The sequence below is a fragment of the Equus asinus genome, chromosome 3, assembly GCF_041296235.1.
Source record: "Equus asinus isolate D_3611 breed Donkey chromosome 3, EquAss-T2T_v2, whole genome shotgun sequence".
Classification (NCBI taxonomy): Eukaryota; Metazoa; Chordata; class Mammalia; order Perissodactyla; family Equidae; genus Equus; species Equus asinus.
In genome coordinates this window covers 78,403,841-78,418,120 of record NC_091792.1, presented here as the reverse complement: position 1 = coordinate 78,418,120, position 14,280 = coordinate 78,403,841, and the positions used below count along the sequence as shown (strand labels likewise).

Genomic DNA, 14,280 nt, shown 5'->3' with positions numbered 1-14,280 from the left:
TTAGAGCTCAGAACACCCCAGTGAAATCCCTCATCCAGGCCCCAGGCAGTTTGGATCTGCTGGGTTCTCAAACAAATGGGATTTGCCTTCAAGCATCCCACAGTTTTTCTTGCTTGCTTGCTTTCTTTCTTTCCCCACCCCGCAGGGAGAGTTCTCGAACCTGGAAGAAGTGGGTCAGGAGAGAGAAACGCGTGAGCAGGGAGCTGCTAGTGCAGGTAACCTGGAGGCTGGAGATCTGGAAGGAGGCCAGAAGGAGAGGGGAGGGGAGCATCCTGAGGGGATCCTAGGAGGTGAGGCTATGGCAAGGCTTGGCCCAGGCTGGGGGTCAGAGAGCCCTGTGAGGGTGGGGCAGGCCGGGGCCACTCGGCCAGGTCCCCCAAGACACCCTGCCCTCCCCCTCCCTGTCTGTTCAGCTGGGGTCTGGACGCACCCCTGGAGTCCAGAGGTCGGGGCCTTGGTCAGATTTGGAGCCAGGGCTGGGGTGAAGGCAGCGGGGACAGGGCCTGTAGCTGGCACGGGGAGCAGCCTCTCCCAGTGGGTCCTTGAGCCAGTCACTGCCCCTCTGGGGGCCTCCATCTCCTCCTCTGGGAAGTGGAGGGAACTGATCAGTGGTGCAGGCCCCCCAGCGAGGTGCTACCATCCAAGGGAGGACAGGAACGCAAGGAGATTTGTGCCGGCTCCTCCTCGAGAGGTGAGGGGAGAGCAGTGATGACACGCAGATGACTCTGAGTCCTCAGGAGACTCCTGGAAGCAGGTGACGTTCTCCTCACACTTTTCAGCTGAGGAAAGAGGGCCAGGGAGGCCTGGGCAGGCCCAAGGTCACACAGGGCTGAGTCCTGGAGCTGGGACTGGTCTAGAATCAGAGCACCCTGGAGGTGGGAGCAGCAGAGGCAGCAGGGGACTGGAGCCGATGGCCAGGGTCTGAGATCAGGGGCCTTGGGGGACATGCGGAGGGGAGTATGGGCGCACTGACCCTGTCCTCGGCCCCGACAGGAGGCGACCTCCGTGTTAAAGACTGCAGAGAGGGCCCGCCAGGGAGCCCAGGAGAGGCAGCGGCAGCAGGTGAGGGTGACTGTGGGGGAGGGGCCTAGGAGTCAGAGGAGAGGGGGCTCCCCCTCCCAGCTGGAGACCTCCCTCAGGAGAGGGGCCTTCCTCCTCAGGCGAATCTGCTGTGGCTGCCAAGCATGACGGGCCTGCAGTGGCAGTGAGCAGGAGGAGGCCTGGAAGGGCTGGCAGCAGGGCAGATTTGGGGTGGGGAAGGGCAGGGGCCACTGCCCCTGGGAGGGGCCAACAGCCAGCCCTGGGACTTGACTGATGGAGTTTGGTGTTCCTGGCGCGGAGCGGGGGAGGGAATTGTGTGTGTTGGGGTGTCCCGAGGATCCTAGGCTGCTCTGTGTGGGAGCGTGGGGTGGGCAGGAGGCTGGGCTGAGGGGTTTCAGGGGAAGGTTCATGGGGGCACCTGAGAGCGGGAGCTCATCGCCATGCCCATCCCGATGGCGGCACAGGGTGTCGTCCCCTCCCTGGTGACGTTCTTCCATTCCCTGGAGCTGCTGGACGCTACGATGGAGGATTATGTGGAGGTGAGTGAGCCCGGAGGTGGGTCCGGGGGCTCAGGCTCCTGAGGGTGGGGAGGAGAGAGTCCTGTCCTGAGCCCTGAGCTCTCTGCGTTTGGCAAAGTTCCTCTCAGCAGGGCCTCCAGCCTCGTGTGGGAGTTGGGGTGTCAGGCCCATCTCCCCAGTGGGTGATGCAGGCTCTGCATAAGCCACCGTCCAGGTTCCCTGGGCTGCTGAGGCTCAGAGCTGCCTGACTGTGTGGCCGCAGGAGGTGGTGTCTGAGCTGGACTCAGCGTCTCCCTCTGGCCCTGCCAGTGAGGGAAGAGAAGTCGGGCCCCTCCCAGTCAGGAAGCACATCAGAGGCTGAGCTGTCCCTTCCTGCCTGAGGCCTGAGTCTCCCCACGTGTCATCAGAGAGGGTTGGGTCACAAGGTCTGTTGCCTCAGTTGCTCTGCGCCCCCTGCTCTGGAGCCCAGAGACTGGCCCAGGTCCAAGTCCGGGCTCTGGATGGGCCTGCCCACTGGCAGTAGTGCAACATTGCAAGAGGTGTGGACGGGGGCTAGTGCTGGCCCCAGGGGGCTGTTTCTGATGGACTGCGGCTGTCTGCTTTCCAGGGCAATGTGCTCAACTGTCGGAAATGGAATGAGGTAAGCGGCTGCGGCCTCCCGGTGGGGAGGGTGGGGGTTGGAAATCAGAGACCGCCCCCCCGCAGTGGGCAGGACCCCCTCTGGCCCAATCCCCAGGGTGGAACATTTATTTGCCCACTTCGATATACAGAGCTAGGGATCCTATGGCATTGGCGGGTGGGGGAAGGGCTGGCATCAAAGACTCCTTCCTGGAGGAGGAGCTATTTTGGGCCAAGTGTGAGAGCAGGCAAGCCCTGACTGGAATCGCAGGGAGGGAGGGCTCCCAAGTGGGCAAAGGCCCCAGACTGGCCCCTTGCCCCCTTCCTCACCCCCTCCACGAGCCCTGCAGGGTCCCCCACTCAGGCCCTGTGGGCATCCTGTGCTTGCTCTGTCCTAGCAATTCAAACTGATGGACGAGATCGAGCTGCTCCAGGAGGCTGCAAATCTGTACACCGTGCAGCCCGACGAGCACTTTGGGGCCTGGTTCCAGGCCGTGGAGCCCCTGAGCAAGGAGGAGAGGTGAGTCGGGTCAGGAGTTGGGGGAGGGCAGGGCAGCCTCTCTCTGCTGACCAGCTCCAGAGCCCATGGCCGTTGCTCCATGGTCAGCCCCTGATCTGACTGCATGGCGACCCCTGGGGCTCTTCGACCCCAGCTGCTGGCAGGCTCCAGGACGCACATGTGATGTGTGGCTCCTGAGAGCTCCCAGCTCCGCTCTGTCCCGTAGCTACAGCCTGTCCTGCCAGCTGGAGCCCCGATACCACTGGGTCAGAAAGATTCGACTCTTCTTCAAAGGCAAGAAGAACCGCTCAGGCCAGAGTGAGTGTCCAGACCGGCAGTGGCTGAAACCATGGGCTCAGGAAACATTCAGGCTGAGCGTGGGCCTGGGGAGGCAGACAGCTGGCCCTGGGTTCCAGCTCCACTGCTGAGCAGTCCCGTCCTGGGCGATTGCACTCACGTTTCTGGGACTGGTTTCCTCCTCTGTGAAGTGGGTGACGCTAAATATCAGCCCCTGTGTCAGGGACAGATGGGGTGCTGTTGGCTGACTGAGCACTGAGCACAGGGCTGGAGCACAGAGCGCAGTGGGGGCCGGGATGCGGTGTGCACTGTGGTTCCAGGGCAGGCCGCTCAGGAAATGCCTCTCTTTCTCCAGACACCAGACCCCCAACCAAGGGCCCAGTGGTGGTGGTCGATGACCCTCCTGAGACCAGCTGAGCTACAGCGGGGACACAGCGTTGATACTCAGGGTGCACAGGGCCACCTCCCCTGATTCTGATGAGGAGAACTTTGTGATCCGTTTCTTGGGGTCCCCTGTTGGCCACGAGGGAAGGCACCAACCCCTCTTCCCCCTCCCCCCTTTTGCCCAGCACCTATTTCCCTATTTGGCGGGGCCATATTTTGTTGTCAATGGTAAATGCTCCCTTTGAGTATTATATTAAATTGTTGCTTCTTTCTAATCCTGGGAGTGGAGGTGTGAGTCTTTCGCTCGCAGCGCTCATGGAAACCAGATCCAGAAACTCACATTCCTCCTCGAATTTAGAAATCTCCCAGAGTGAGCGGCTCAGTTTATGTGGAGAAGGGAGAAGTGCCAGTCCCCTCCCTGGCTACTGAAGGACGTGCCCAAGTGCCCCTCCCGCCGAGGACAGGATCATTGCAGTGTGGTTCACCCTGTCCAGGAGCAGAGAGGGCCCCTCCGACCTCTTGGGACTAAGCGGTTGGAGGCGTTTTCTCAGGCAGAGCCACAACCACTAAGCTGGGCGTGTCTGTCAAACTAGCACGTGCCTGTCCCTAGCACACGTCCTGCCCAGGACAGTGGCTGCCTTTCGACACTCTGCCGGAAGAGGGAACATTTTCCCGGTTTCTCTTGCACACAGATTAGGACCTTGTTTTCTGATTCAGTCTCCGCAATGGCTTCAGCTCTAAGTGGGGAAAATACCGTCAAAAGCTCAAAACGTGCACATAGAGAGGACGAGGCCAGAGGAAGGTCCTGTGGACATGGACCATGGGCAGGCAGGACTCTTCCTTCTTGGGCCCACTAGGGGCTCCCTGTTCACCTCTGACCTAGACTGGATCCCCCTGGGCTTCTGGTCCCTGACTCCGAATACCATTTCCTGCTTGTTGCCTATCCAAGGGGAAAGCTGTGGGATGCAGCTTTTAGGGCCTCAGCCAGGTCTCCCTCCAGAAACCTCGTGCTCCCAACAATCTGTTCCAGAAAATATAACCAGAGACAACACTTTCCAACTCATCTTATGAGCCCAGCAGTACCCTAAAAGCAAAACTAGAGTTTAAAAGTAGGGAAAACTTGAGAACAGCAAGTCTCAGAAATGAGCAATTACTGTCTTCTACAAATATTAGAAAACTGAAGCCAACAATGTAAAACAATCATACACCAGGACAAAGAGGAAATTTATTCAGGTATGCAAGGTTGTATCAGCATTCCAAAATCAAATCAATGTGCATCAATTCTGTGTTTGTGAGGCTGTATTCCTTTGAAGTCTTTGGAACTGTTGCTGTCTTTCAGACAAGTCTGAGTTTACATCAAAGGTCATCAACTAAAAACAACTACAGTATAAATCTTTTAACAAATGAATTTGAGAGTCATACCCACAAACAGAATATTCTTTATAAAGAGCATTCAAACTAGATCTATTTTTTCTTTTTTAAGATAATGACTAGCTGGCATTATTGTTCAATCAGAAAAATACAACTCTGGGCAAAACTACTATTCCAATTCAAATAGACTTTGCTACTGTTAAAATTCCTATAGTATTTGGTGTTTGTTCTCAATAATCAGATATTATCTTGAATTTATATTCTTTTCAAGTGCCTAGATCTTGTTTCCACAATAAAATGGCATTCCACGGTTCAGAGTATGCTTTATATTATTCTCTTTCCCTTAGCACCAAACACATTGGTTTTTCTCACCTATAGAACAGTTGCCAACAACTTACCCAGAATCTGTTTTCCACAACATGGCACAAACTATCTTGTCAGCTTTCTCTTGAGTTCTCTGGACCCTGCATTTCAGTCAATTAAACTGTTACATGTTCTCCCACGCATTATTTGTTTTCTTTTATTTGCTCGGAATACCTTCCCACCGCATCTCTTCTTTGTAAATGATATCTGTCTATCGCTTGAGGGTCACTCCAAGGAAAGCTTCCTGCAGGTGTACCACCAAACTGGCAGTCGTCTTCCCCTTTGGAATTCTTACATCATTTTGTCACTTGCTCTGTCTTCCTTCTCCCTCTGCTTGTCCCTTCTTGGTCTTCTTTACAGGCTTCTTTTCCTCTGTCCATTCCTCAATGCGCACTGAAATGTTAGACTTCCTCGGCATTCTGCCCTATGCCCTCTTCTCTTCTTGCTCTCCATACATTTCTTAAGCAATGTATTTCACTCCTGTGGCTCTAATGGTGACCAGTATGCTAATGAGCCTGGCCTAGAGAAGCTCTCTTGAGATTCTGACTAGCATATTTAACTATTCATTGGATATCTCTACCTGATTGTCTTTACAAGTATCTTAAGCTCAACATACGCACAACTGAATTCAAGACCTTTCCCCACCAAACCTATTCCTTCTTCAGAGAATTTCCTGTCTTAGAGATTGGAGCCACCATCTACCTAGTTGCTCAAACTAGAAACCGAGGAGTCATTCCTTCTATGCACTACCCCTCCTTGCTGACATCCACTGAGTTACTCGATCATGTTAAATCAGGCTCCTAAATATTTAAAAACTTTGTCCATCTCTCTCCATATAAATTGCCATTATTTCAGTCCAGGCCATAAGCACCTTTCCCCCAAAACACCATAAGGGCCTCCAGTCTTGGTCCTCCCCAGTGTAATTTCCACAATCCAGAGTAATCTTCTAAAATGTAGGGCAATTATGAGAACTTCCTGCTTAATATTCATCAATGGCTTCCCATAGAAGAAAAATGTCCAAATTCCTTAAACATAGCTTACAGAGCCCTCTGTAATAAGGGCTAACCTTGTCCCTGCCTATCTCTTCATTCTTCACTTAACATTCTAAACTTCAGGCATATGAAATTTCAGTTCTTCAAACTTGCCATGCATCACATCTCTGAGACTTTACATTCTGTATGCTGCCTTCTAACCCCACACCCCTGCTTTTTGCTCAGCAAACTCTATGTCAGTGTAAGAAGTCCTTCTTGTGGAAGCTCTCTTCACTTTGCATTCTTTTTTTTTTTTTTTTTGGGGGGTGAGGAAGATTGGCCCTGAGCCAATATCTGTTGCCAATCTTCCTCTTTTTGCTTGAAGAAGATTGCCACTGAGCTAACATCTGTGCCAGTCTTCCTGTATTTTGTATCTGGGATGCTGCCACACCATGGTTTGATGAGCAGTGTATAGGTCCATGCCTGGGATCCGAACTTGTGAACCCCAGGCCACCGAAGGGGAGTGTGCAAACTTAAGCATTATGCCACCTGGCCGGCCCCCAGGATGCATCCTTATCATAGCATCTACCCCTTCTCACAGCATCCACCTTACTACTGTAATTGCTTGTTTAACTATTATCATTCTTTTATTTGACAAATATTCACTGAGAGTCCACTATGTCACTGGTACTGCATTCTCCTCTGCATATAGAATTTAGTCAATTCAGGGTATTGTGTAAGCACTTAAGGTATGTGGGAGACGGTCCAAGAAATGTCTCTTAATGACTTGCATTTCCATCTATTTCCCTACCAGTTTAAATTTCATAATCATTTCCGAGTTCTTTGAATTACCTAACACAGTGGATGGTAGATAAATATCTAATCTCATTAACTGTTGGATTTTAAACATATACAAACAATTTTTGCATTGTAAGAGGACTGCACCCAGCCATTACTTTCTACCTAGCAGAGTTTTTCTTTGATATCACTTTGGATATAATGGAGTGTAAACACTTAGGCAAATTTCTGCAGTGAAAAACGTGAGCCTCAGTATCAGAACAGTGTAATAATGCTGCCGCTTACTAGGCTGTGTCCATGGCCAAGAGCCTTAACCCCTCTGAGCCTCAGTTTCCTCATCTGAAAAAGTTAGTTACAAAGTCAAATGAGATATGAGAAAATAAAAGCATAGCACAAAATGTAAAGGGCTATCCAAATGCCATTATTACGATTGTTATTAGAGTGAACACAGATCAGGCCTCCCTGTCACTGGTCATCCCAGCTCTACAGGCAACGAGATTTCCAAATCTCATCCTTCACCTTCCCTTTATCATTTAAGAGGTAGGCTTCTGTACTTTAATAAACACATATTGATGGAAATGGTTAAAAAAAAAAACACCCCACAACACCAGGAAAACCAAGCCAAAAAATTTAACAAGTAAATATTAAAGGGACAAGAGAGACAGAAGCACCAGCCTATGAAGTCTAGAATTTGGATATATGGACCAAAAAAAATCAGGCCACAATTACTTTTTTATTTTTATATTAACTAGAAGGGTAAGTGGCACAAAAGAGTAATGATCTGAATCACTTCTCAGTAAAATGGTAACCCACTGAGCTGCAAAGTCAGGAGATTGGGTTCAAGAACTAGTTTAGCTACGAACCTAACCACTAATCCCCAGGCAGTCTACCCACCCCACACTCTGGTCTTTCAGCTCCTGATCTCCTTGGCTCCTATCATCTTTTTTTCCACCCTATCTCAGCCACACACTCAGAAGGCCACAAATATCAAATGGCCACTCCATCGAGCCCAGCGATGCTACCATGCTCCTCTAGTATTACTATATACTGAAGATTTGTGTCTTCTCAAAATCCTTAGGCTGAAATCCTAACCCCCAACGTGATGGTGTTAGAAGGTGGGGCCTTTGGGAGGTGATTATGTGATGAGGGCAGAGCCCTCACGAATGGGATTAAGGCTCTTATTAAAAGAGACCCTGAGAGCTCCCTTGCCCCTTTTGGCCATCCATGGACCAGGAATTGGGCCCTCAGCAGACAGCAAATAGGCTGGCACCTTGATCTTGGACTTCCTAGCCTTTCGAACTGTGAGAAATAAATTTCTGTTGTTTAGGGGCCAGCCCCAGGGTTGAGTGGTTCGGTTCGTGTGCTCCACTTCAGTGGCCTGGGGTTTGCCAGTTTGGATCCGGGGTGTGGACCTATGATCAGGCCGTGCTGTGGCAGCATCCCACATAGAAGAACTAGAATGACCTACGACTAGCATATACAACTATGTCCTGGGGCTGTGGGGAGGAAAAAAGATAAAAGGAGGAAGACTGGCAACAGATGTTAGCTCAGGACCAATCTTCCTCACCAAAAAAGTATACTTAGAGAAAAAAAAATTCTTAAATTTCTGTTGTTTTATAAGCCTATGGTATTTTTATAACAGCGTCCCAGACTAAGACAAGTATGATTGCCTTCTGTCCTCCCAATGATTATTTTCTACTTTCCCTTTGCCCCTTAAACTGCCTACCCAAACATCCCTAGTCTCCTCTTACTGATCATGCTCATAATTCATTGAGAAAAAGTGAATCAATATCAGGCAGAAACTCTCTCACCTTCTAATCACTGAATCTACCCATCCACCTGCATCTCTACTTATACTCATTACCTTTCTTCCTATTACTGTAAATTTTATGTTCATATTTCTAAGCCAATACTTCATACAAGTTCTTTGGATCCTATTCCTTCTTGTTTCCTCAAAGACTTTACTCCTCTAATATACACATTCTCTGTTATACTATAATTTTTCCCCCTCTCTACTGGATCGTTCCCATCAGCCTTTTTATCCCCATCTTTAAGACCCTAATTTGACCCCACATATTCCTCTGTTACCTCCGTTTCTCAACTCTTCATAGTAAAGTATCTTGAGAAGTCTGTGCTATGTCCATTTCTTCACGTCACGTTTCGTCTTCATTGTGCTTGTCAGAGCACATCACCATATGTTGCCAAAATCCAATGGTCAGATCTCTTTATTTACGTGACTCTTCAGCATGTTTCAATACCATTGGCCATGCTTTGTTGTCTTGGCTTTTAAGTCATCATACTCTTCAGGTTTTCTTCACCAGATACTCCTTCTCCATCTCCTTTGGTTGCTTCTTTTCCTCGGCGTTACCTCTGATCATTGGAATACTCTACAAACACACTTTCTCTAGGTAGTTTTTCCTACATGCTGATGACTCTCAACTTTTATCTTTCGTCCCTTACACAGAACTCGACTCCCAAATTACTTTAGATTTCTAATAAGCACATCAAACTTAAGGTGAGCAAAACAAGAATATACCCCCCCCCCCACACACACACACTATTTCTTCCCTAGTCTTTTCCATTTGGTAAAGGGCACAACCATCCACTCAAGCTCAAGATGAAAATCAGGAGCTCCCCTTTTTTTTCTCACCTCTATATTTAAAACATCATCAAGTCTGTAGGCTCTGCCTCCAAATCTATCTCACAGTCATCTACTTCCTACCACTTTAGCCCAAGCTACTGTCCTTCCTTCCCTCCTGGATTACTGCAAGTGTCTTCTGCTACTAATCTGCTCCCCATCCCTATGACCCATTCACCACATGACAGGTGGAACAAACCTTTTCATAAAGTAATCAGATTACTCCCTTCCGAAACACTCTGTACTAGTTTCTCATCACACTTTACATACATTCCAAATGTATACCACGGGTATATTGCCATGGCTGATTCAGAGCACTACCTGATTTCGCCCCTCCCTATCTCTTCATGCTTATCCTGTACCGCTGTCTCTACATTCCAGCTACAGCGGTCTTTATGATGTTCCTTGAAAGAGTCAAGCTCTTTCATACCTTACGGCTTTTGCAATTGAAGTTCCCTTTACCTGAAATCCTCTGGCCCCAAATATTTCTGTGGCTGGCTTTTTTTAAAGATTTTTTAATTTTTTCCTTTTTCTCCCCAAAGCCCCCCGGTACATAGTTGTGTATTCTTCGTTGTGGGTTCTTCTAGTTGTGGCATGTGGGACGCTGCCTCAGCGTGGTCTGATGAGCAGTGCCATGTCCACGCCCAGGATTCGAACTAACGAAACACTGGGCCGCCTGCTGCGGAGTGCGCGAACTTAACCACTCGGCCACGGGGCCAGCCCCTGTGGCTGGCTTTTTTATATCACTGAGGCCAGCACAAATGTCAGCTCCTCAGAGAGGCCTTCCCTAACCAATCAATCTAAAGTAACCCCTCCCCTAGTCTTTCTCACTTCACAGGGTTTTACTTCTTCACTGCACTCACCATTATCAACACTTCCTTGTTCATATATTACCTGTTTATTTTCTATCTTTGTTCACCAGAATTTAACCTCCATGAGAACAGGAATCTTACCAGTCTTCCTTACCGTTGTATTCACAACGCTTGGCAAAGCAGTAGATTCCTTAAAAAGATGTGACATATGCCCATCTCTGAGCAAGTCACTCAACTTCTCTGACTCATATTTGTGGGGCTACTATTGCTAGACTTAGCTCTGGGTGTCGGGATTACAAAGGTGAATAAGGCATGGCTCCTTGAGAATCTTATCCATTTATCTCTTCAACAAATATATACTGAATGCATATTTTACTATGTTCCAGGTCCTGTTCAATGTCATTATGTAGTTCCCTCTTCAGTAAAATGGAGTTTTGTTAACTAACTCTATCTCACAGAGTGTATAAACAGGATGAGTATGAAAATTATGCACAAAAAGAGGACTGCTATCAAAATGTTACCTTATATATTACTATCCCTGCACCTGCCTCTTTCTTTTTGTCTGGTAATGGGCAGGAGCTTATGACAAGAGAGAATCAACTGACAGAAACACAAGTATAAATTCTGGTACTCATAGAAAGTAACAAATATGAATAGCATTTCATAGGTTTTCATAATGTGCCAAACGACTAAGACGTTTGGCGCATTAATGTTTTAGATGTGATAGTAATCTGTTAATTTTCTGCATTTGTATTGCACAAATAACAGTTCTATTTACCTCCCTGCGAAAAACCAGGGAGTAGGGTGTGGCCTCCCTCAGTGCCACCGGGCCAATCGCCCTCTCCATCACTGCGTCTGATCTGTCACAGACTACAGGGCACACTTGGAGGGCGTCAGGGGCCTGGCGTGGGCCTGCAGAGCTCTTGGGCGGCCTCCTAAATGATGCGCCTGACACACGGTGCATGTGCAACAGCTGTCCCATCCTCTAAACGCACTGAGCTACAGCGCGGTCCACTGTGAGAAAGCCAACACCGGGAGCGGGGCAGGGTGAAGGAGCACGGAGGAGCGCTCTCCCTGCATCAGCAGCCAATCCTGGGCCACGTCTCCAGTCACAGGCGCGCGTGAAGGCTCCTGTGCAGGTATTCACTATTTGTACAACAGGCTGCGCTGAATAAAATGGATTGTGCGGTCTGGACTGACAGACCCGCTTTTTTCTTACTTGTGAGTACCTGTAAGACGAGAGAGAGGAGGCAGCGAACAGGAGCAGCGATGCGAGGGACGCGAGGGCGTGAAGGACCGAGTCGGGGGAGAGGAGGGGTCCGCGGCTGTGCCCCGCGTCGTGGGGAGAAGACGGGCGCTCCCTCGAATGGAGGGGGAGCGGCGTTCCCGCGGCCGCCGGAAGGGACCAGCGCGGGGGACGAGGCGCTGGTGCCCCGGGGCCTGGAAAGGGGCAGTGTCGAGAAAAATGGACCCTACCTACAATTCCTTTAGCATCCCCCGCCGCCCCAGGAGCGGCCCTGGCACCCAGCAACCGCCGCGGAGACCGCGCGCCGCTCTGGCAGAAGCCGCCAGGAGCGGACCTCTGCGAGGGTCACGGGGCCAGGCTGAAGGCCGCGGGCGCGGCGGGGGCGGCGGGGCGGGGCGGGGCGGGTGGCGGCGGCGGGGCGGGGGCGGGGCCTGAGCGGGCGGGCCGGCCGGCGGGGCAGGGGGCGGGGGTCGGGGGTCGGGGGTCGGGGGCGGGGCCTGAGGGTGCAGGCCAGTGGGGGCGGGGCGGGGCTGGCGGCGGCGGCGCCTTCCAGTGGCTTGGCGGCCGCCTCGGCTTGCGGAGGCCTGGGTTCCAGGATCACCTGGGACCGCCTGATGTGTTTTCAGTCTTTTCTGACTATTGACCTACTGGGTTATACAAGTCCAGGGACAGAGTTGACGTCACAGAGCCCGTTAGCCAAAAAACAGCGCCAGGGGCTGCACGTGCCAGAAGTAATTTATCAAAACTCAGATCGTATTTCCCCTTAAATCAGCTTAAGTATAGTGCAATCGTAAAAGGGCATAGTCTGTGGGGTCATGACCGTCAGGGTTCAAAGTTCAGCGCTGCCACTTTTTAGCTATGGGACCACCGGCAATTACATGATCTCTTTGAGCTTCGGTTTTCTCACTGTAAAGGATGTGGTGGTGAGAATAAATGAATTGATACCTGGCAAGTGTCTGGAATAGGGCTTGGTACAAAGTAAACACAATATCCTGTTATCAGTATAGAACCTTTGGCTTTTCCCCCCTCACAAAATAACCTTCATAGGAAACAAATGAAAGCAGAACTGCTCTGGTTGAAGGTGGGCCCAGAAGCCTTGATTTCTCAATCCCAAAGGTTGTCTATAAGGTTCCTCTAATGGAATCTCCAAGCTTCCTAAAATATAGACAAAAACAACTATTATGGGAGAATATCCAAACTTCTTAGAAGGACAAACTGCTCTTTTGTATCTAATTTTTCTTGTGATAATCCGAACTTTTCCTCCTGCAGACAGTACTCCTTTTTGCCTCTGTGTTTTTTCTAGTTTGTCTATCGGCAGTGTTCTCTTTCTCCTTTTCCTATTTATCACTTAAGATCTGATTCAGATTACAACTCTTTCTTGGGTGACAATGAGAAATTCTCTTTTCATTGTAACCCCCTCCCACCTTCAGCATGGTGTAGACATCTCAGCAAAGATGGAAAGTTATTTTCCTCGTTTTAGAAGAGTAGACAAAGTCTTTTGTGCTTATAGTGTTAAACGCTTTGTTCTCATGGTAGGGAAAGGGAAAGCAGGTAGATCCCCAAGGATACTGGGAGGAAGGACCTTTGAGAGAAGTCCGATGACCTCCAGGGCACGGCTCTGTGCCTCAGATGCAGTGGACTGCTGGAGGTGAAGTGCTTCCGGGTCCATCTAAAGAAGTGAAGGGCACATCAACAAATGGCGTTTTGGAATTCTCACCAGGTCAGAGGGCTCAGGCCAGATTTGAGTTAGTCAACTAACACTTGTGATGTTACTTGCTCCCAAAATGGCATGAAGCAATTCCCACCTGCTACGGAGAACTACAGAAATTATTCATATAGAAATACGTTCAGAAATGTTTAAAAAATAATGTCCTTCATTTATTTAAGGACAATGTGATGAACATCTAATAATGGATTAAACAACATCTAAAGAAACATCTGATATTTTTTCTCGTAAAAAATTAACAGCAACTTAAAAATAATTAAATTGTTTATATTAGCATCAATGCCACTGAAAGCAAAAAACTTCTGAGGAACAAGGAGAACCTTATTCATGACAGCATTTTTCAATAAATTTAATATGATGAAAATAGTTTTTTTTTTTAAAGATTGGCACCTGAGCTAACAACTGTTGCCGATCTTTTTTTTTTTTTTTCCCCTGCTTTATCTCCCCAAATCCCCCCTGGTACATAGGTGTATATCTTAGTTGCAGGTCCTTCTAGTTGTGGAGTTTGAGACGCCGCCTCAATGTGGCCTGACGAGCAGTGCCATGTCTGCGCCCAGGATCCAAACCAGCGAAACCCTGGGCCACCGCAGCAGAGCACGCAAACTTAACCACTCAGCCACGGGGCCGGCCCCAAAAATAGTTTTTAAAATATCTTCTATATAAATGGTTCTGTACTTCTGAAAGCACTTCAATAAAAATAGAAATTTGGCTAATGATATATTTGGTATGAATTAAGTGCCAATCTTCTCTTCCAGTCTTACCTCTCACTAATTCTATCAACCTTAAGTGTCAATCATTTACTATATCCTAAGCTTTACTGTTTTTAAACTTTGCTAATATACTGGCCCTCCACCTACTTAATCCTTTCTTCACCTTACTCCCTAATATTAACCCACCAATGCAAACCATAGCCACCCTTGAAGGTCCAATTCAAGTGTCATCTCCTTTAAGAAGTTCCCCTCACTCAGACTCTGAATCCTTCCTTTGGATTACAGCTA

The 14,280-nt window shown here is 49.1% G+C and overlaps 1 protein-coding gene across 2 annotated transcripts; it reads left to right on the top strand.

Annotated features, from left to right (window-relative positions):
* Window positions 1–1,906: 1,906 nt before the first annotated feature.
* Window positions 1,907–3,630, top strand: LOC139044823 (ral guanine nucleotide dissociation stimulator-like). 2 transcript variants are annotated; one of them, XM_070505267.1, is made up of 4 exons: window positions 1,907–2,199; window positions 2,576–2,697; window positions 2,903–2,994; window positions 3,329–3,630. In XM_070505267.1, the coding sequence occupies exons 2-4, from the start codon at window positions 2,588–2,590 to the stop codon at window positions 3,388–3,390; spliced, it is 264 nt and encodes an 87-aa protein (XP_070361368.1). In that variant the 5' UTR covers window positions 1,907–2,199; window positions 2,576–2,587; the 3' UTR covers window positions 3,391–3,630. The 2 variants fall into 2 exon arrangements, with proteins under 2 accessions (XP_070361368.1, XP_070361369.1); XM_070505268.1 differs by lacking the exon at window positions 1,907–2,199 and having other exon boundaries at window positions 2,442–2,697; window positions 3,329–3,531.
* The last annotated feature ends 10,650 nt before the right edge of the window (window positions 3,631–14,280 follow it).

Bases quoted from the DNA above. Each gene is read 5' to 3' on its own strand.
- LOC139044823 (XM_070505267.1), top strand. From the start codon at position 2,588: ATGGACGAGATCGAGCTGCTCCAGGAGGCTGCAAATCTGTACACCGTG. The intron at 2,698-2,902 runs GTGAGTCGGGTC...TCTGTCCCGTAG, and splicing joins CCCCTGAGCAAGGAGGAGAG to CTACAGCCTGTCCTGCCAGC. The intron at 2,995-3,328 runs GTGAGTGTCCAG...CTCTTTCTCCAG, and splicing joins GAAGAACCGCTCAGGCCAGA to ACACCAGACCCCCAACCAAG.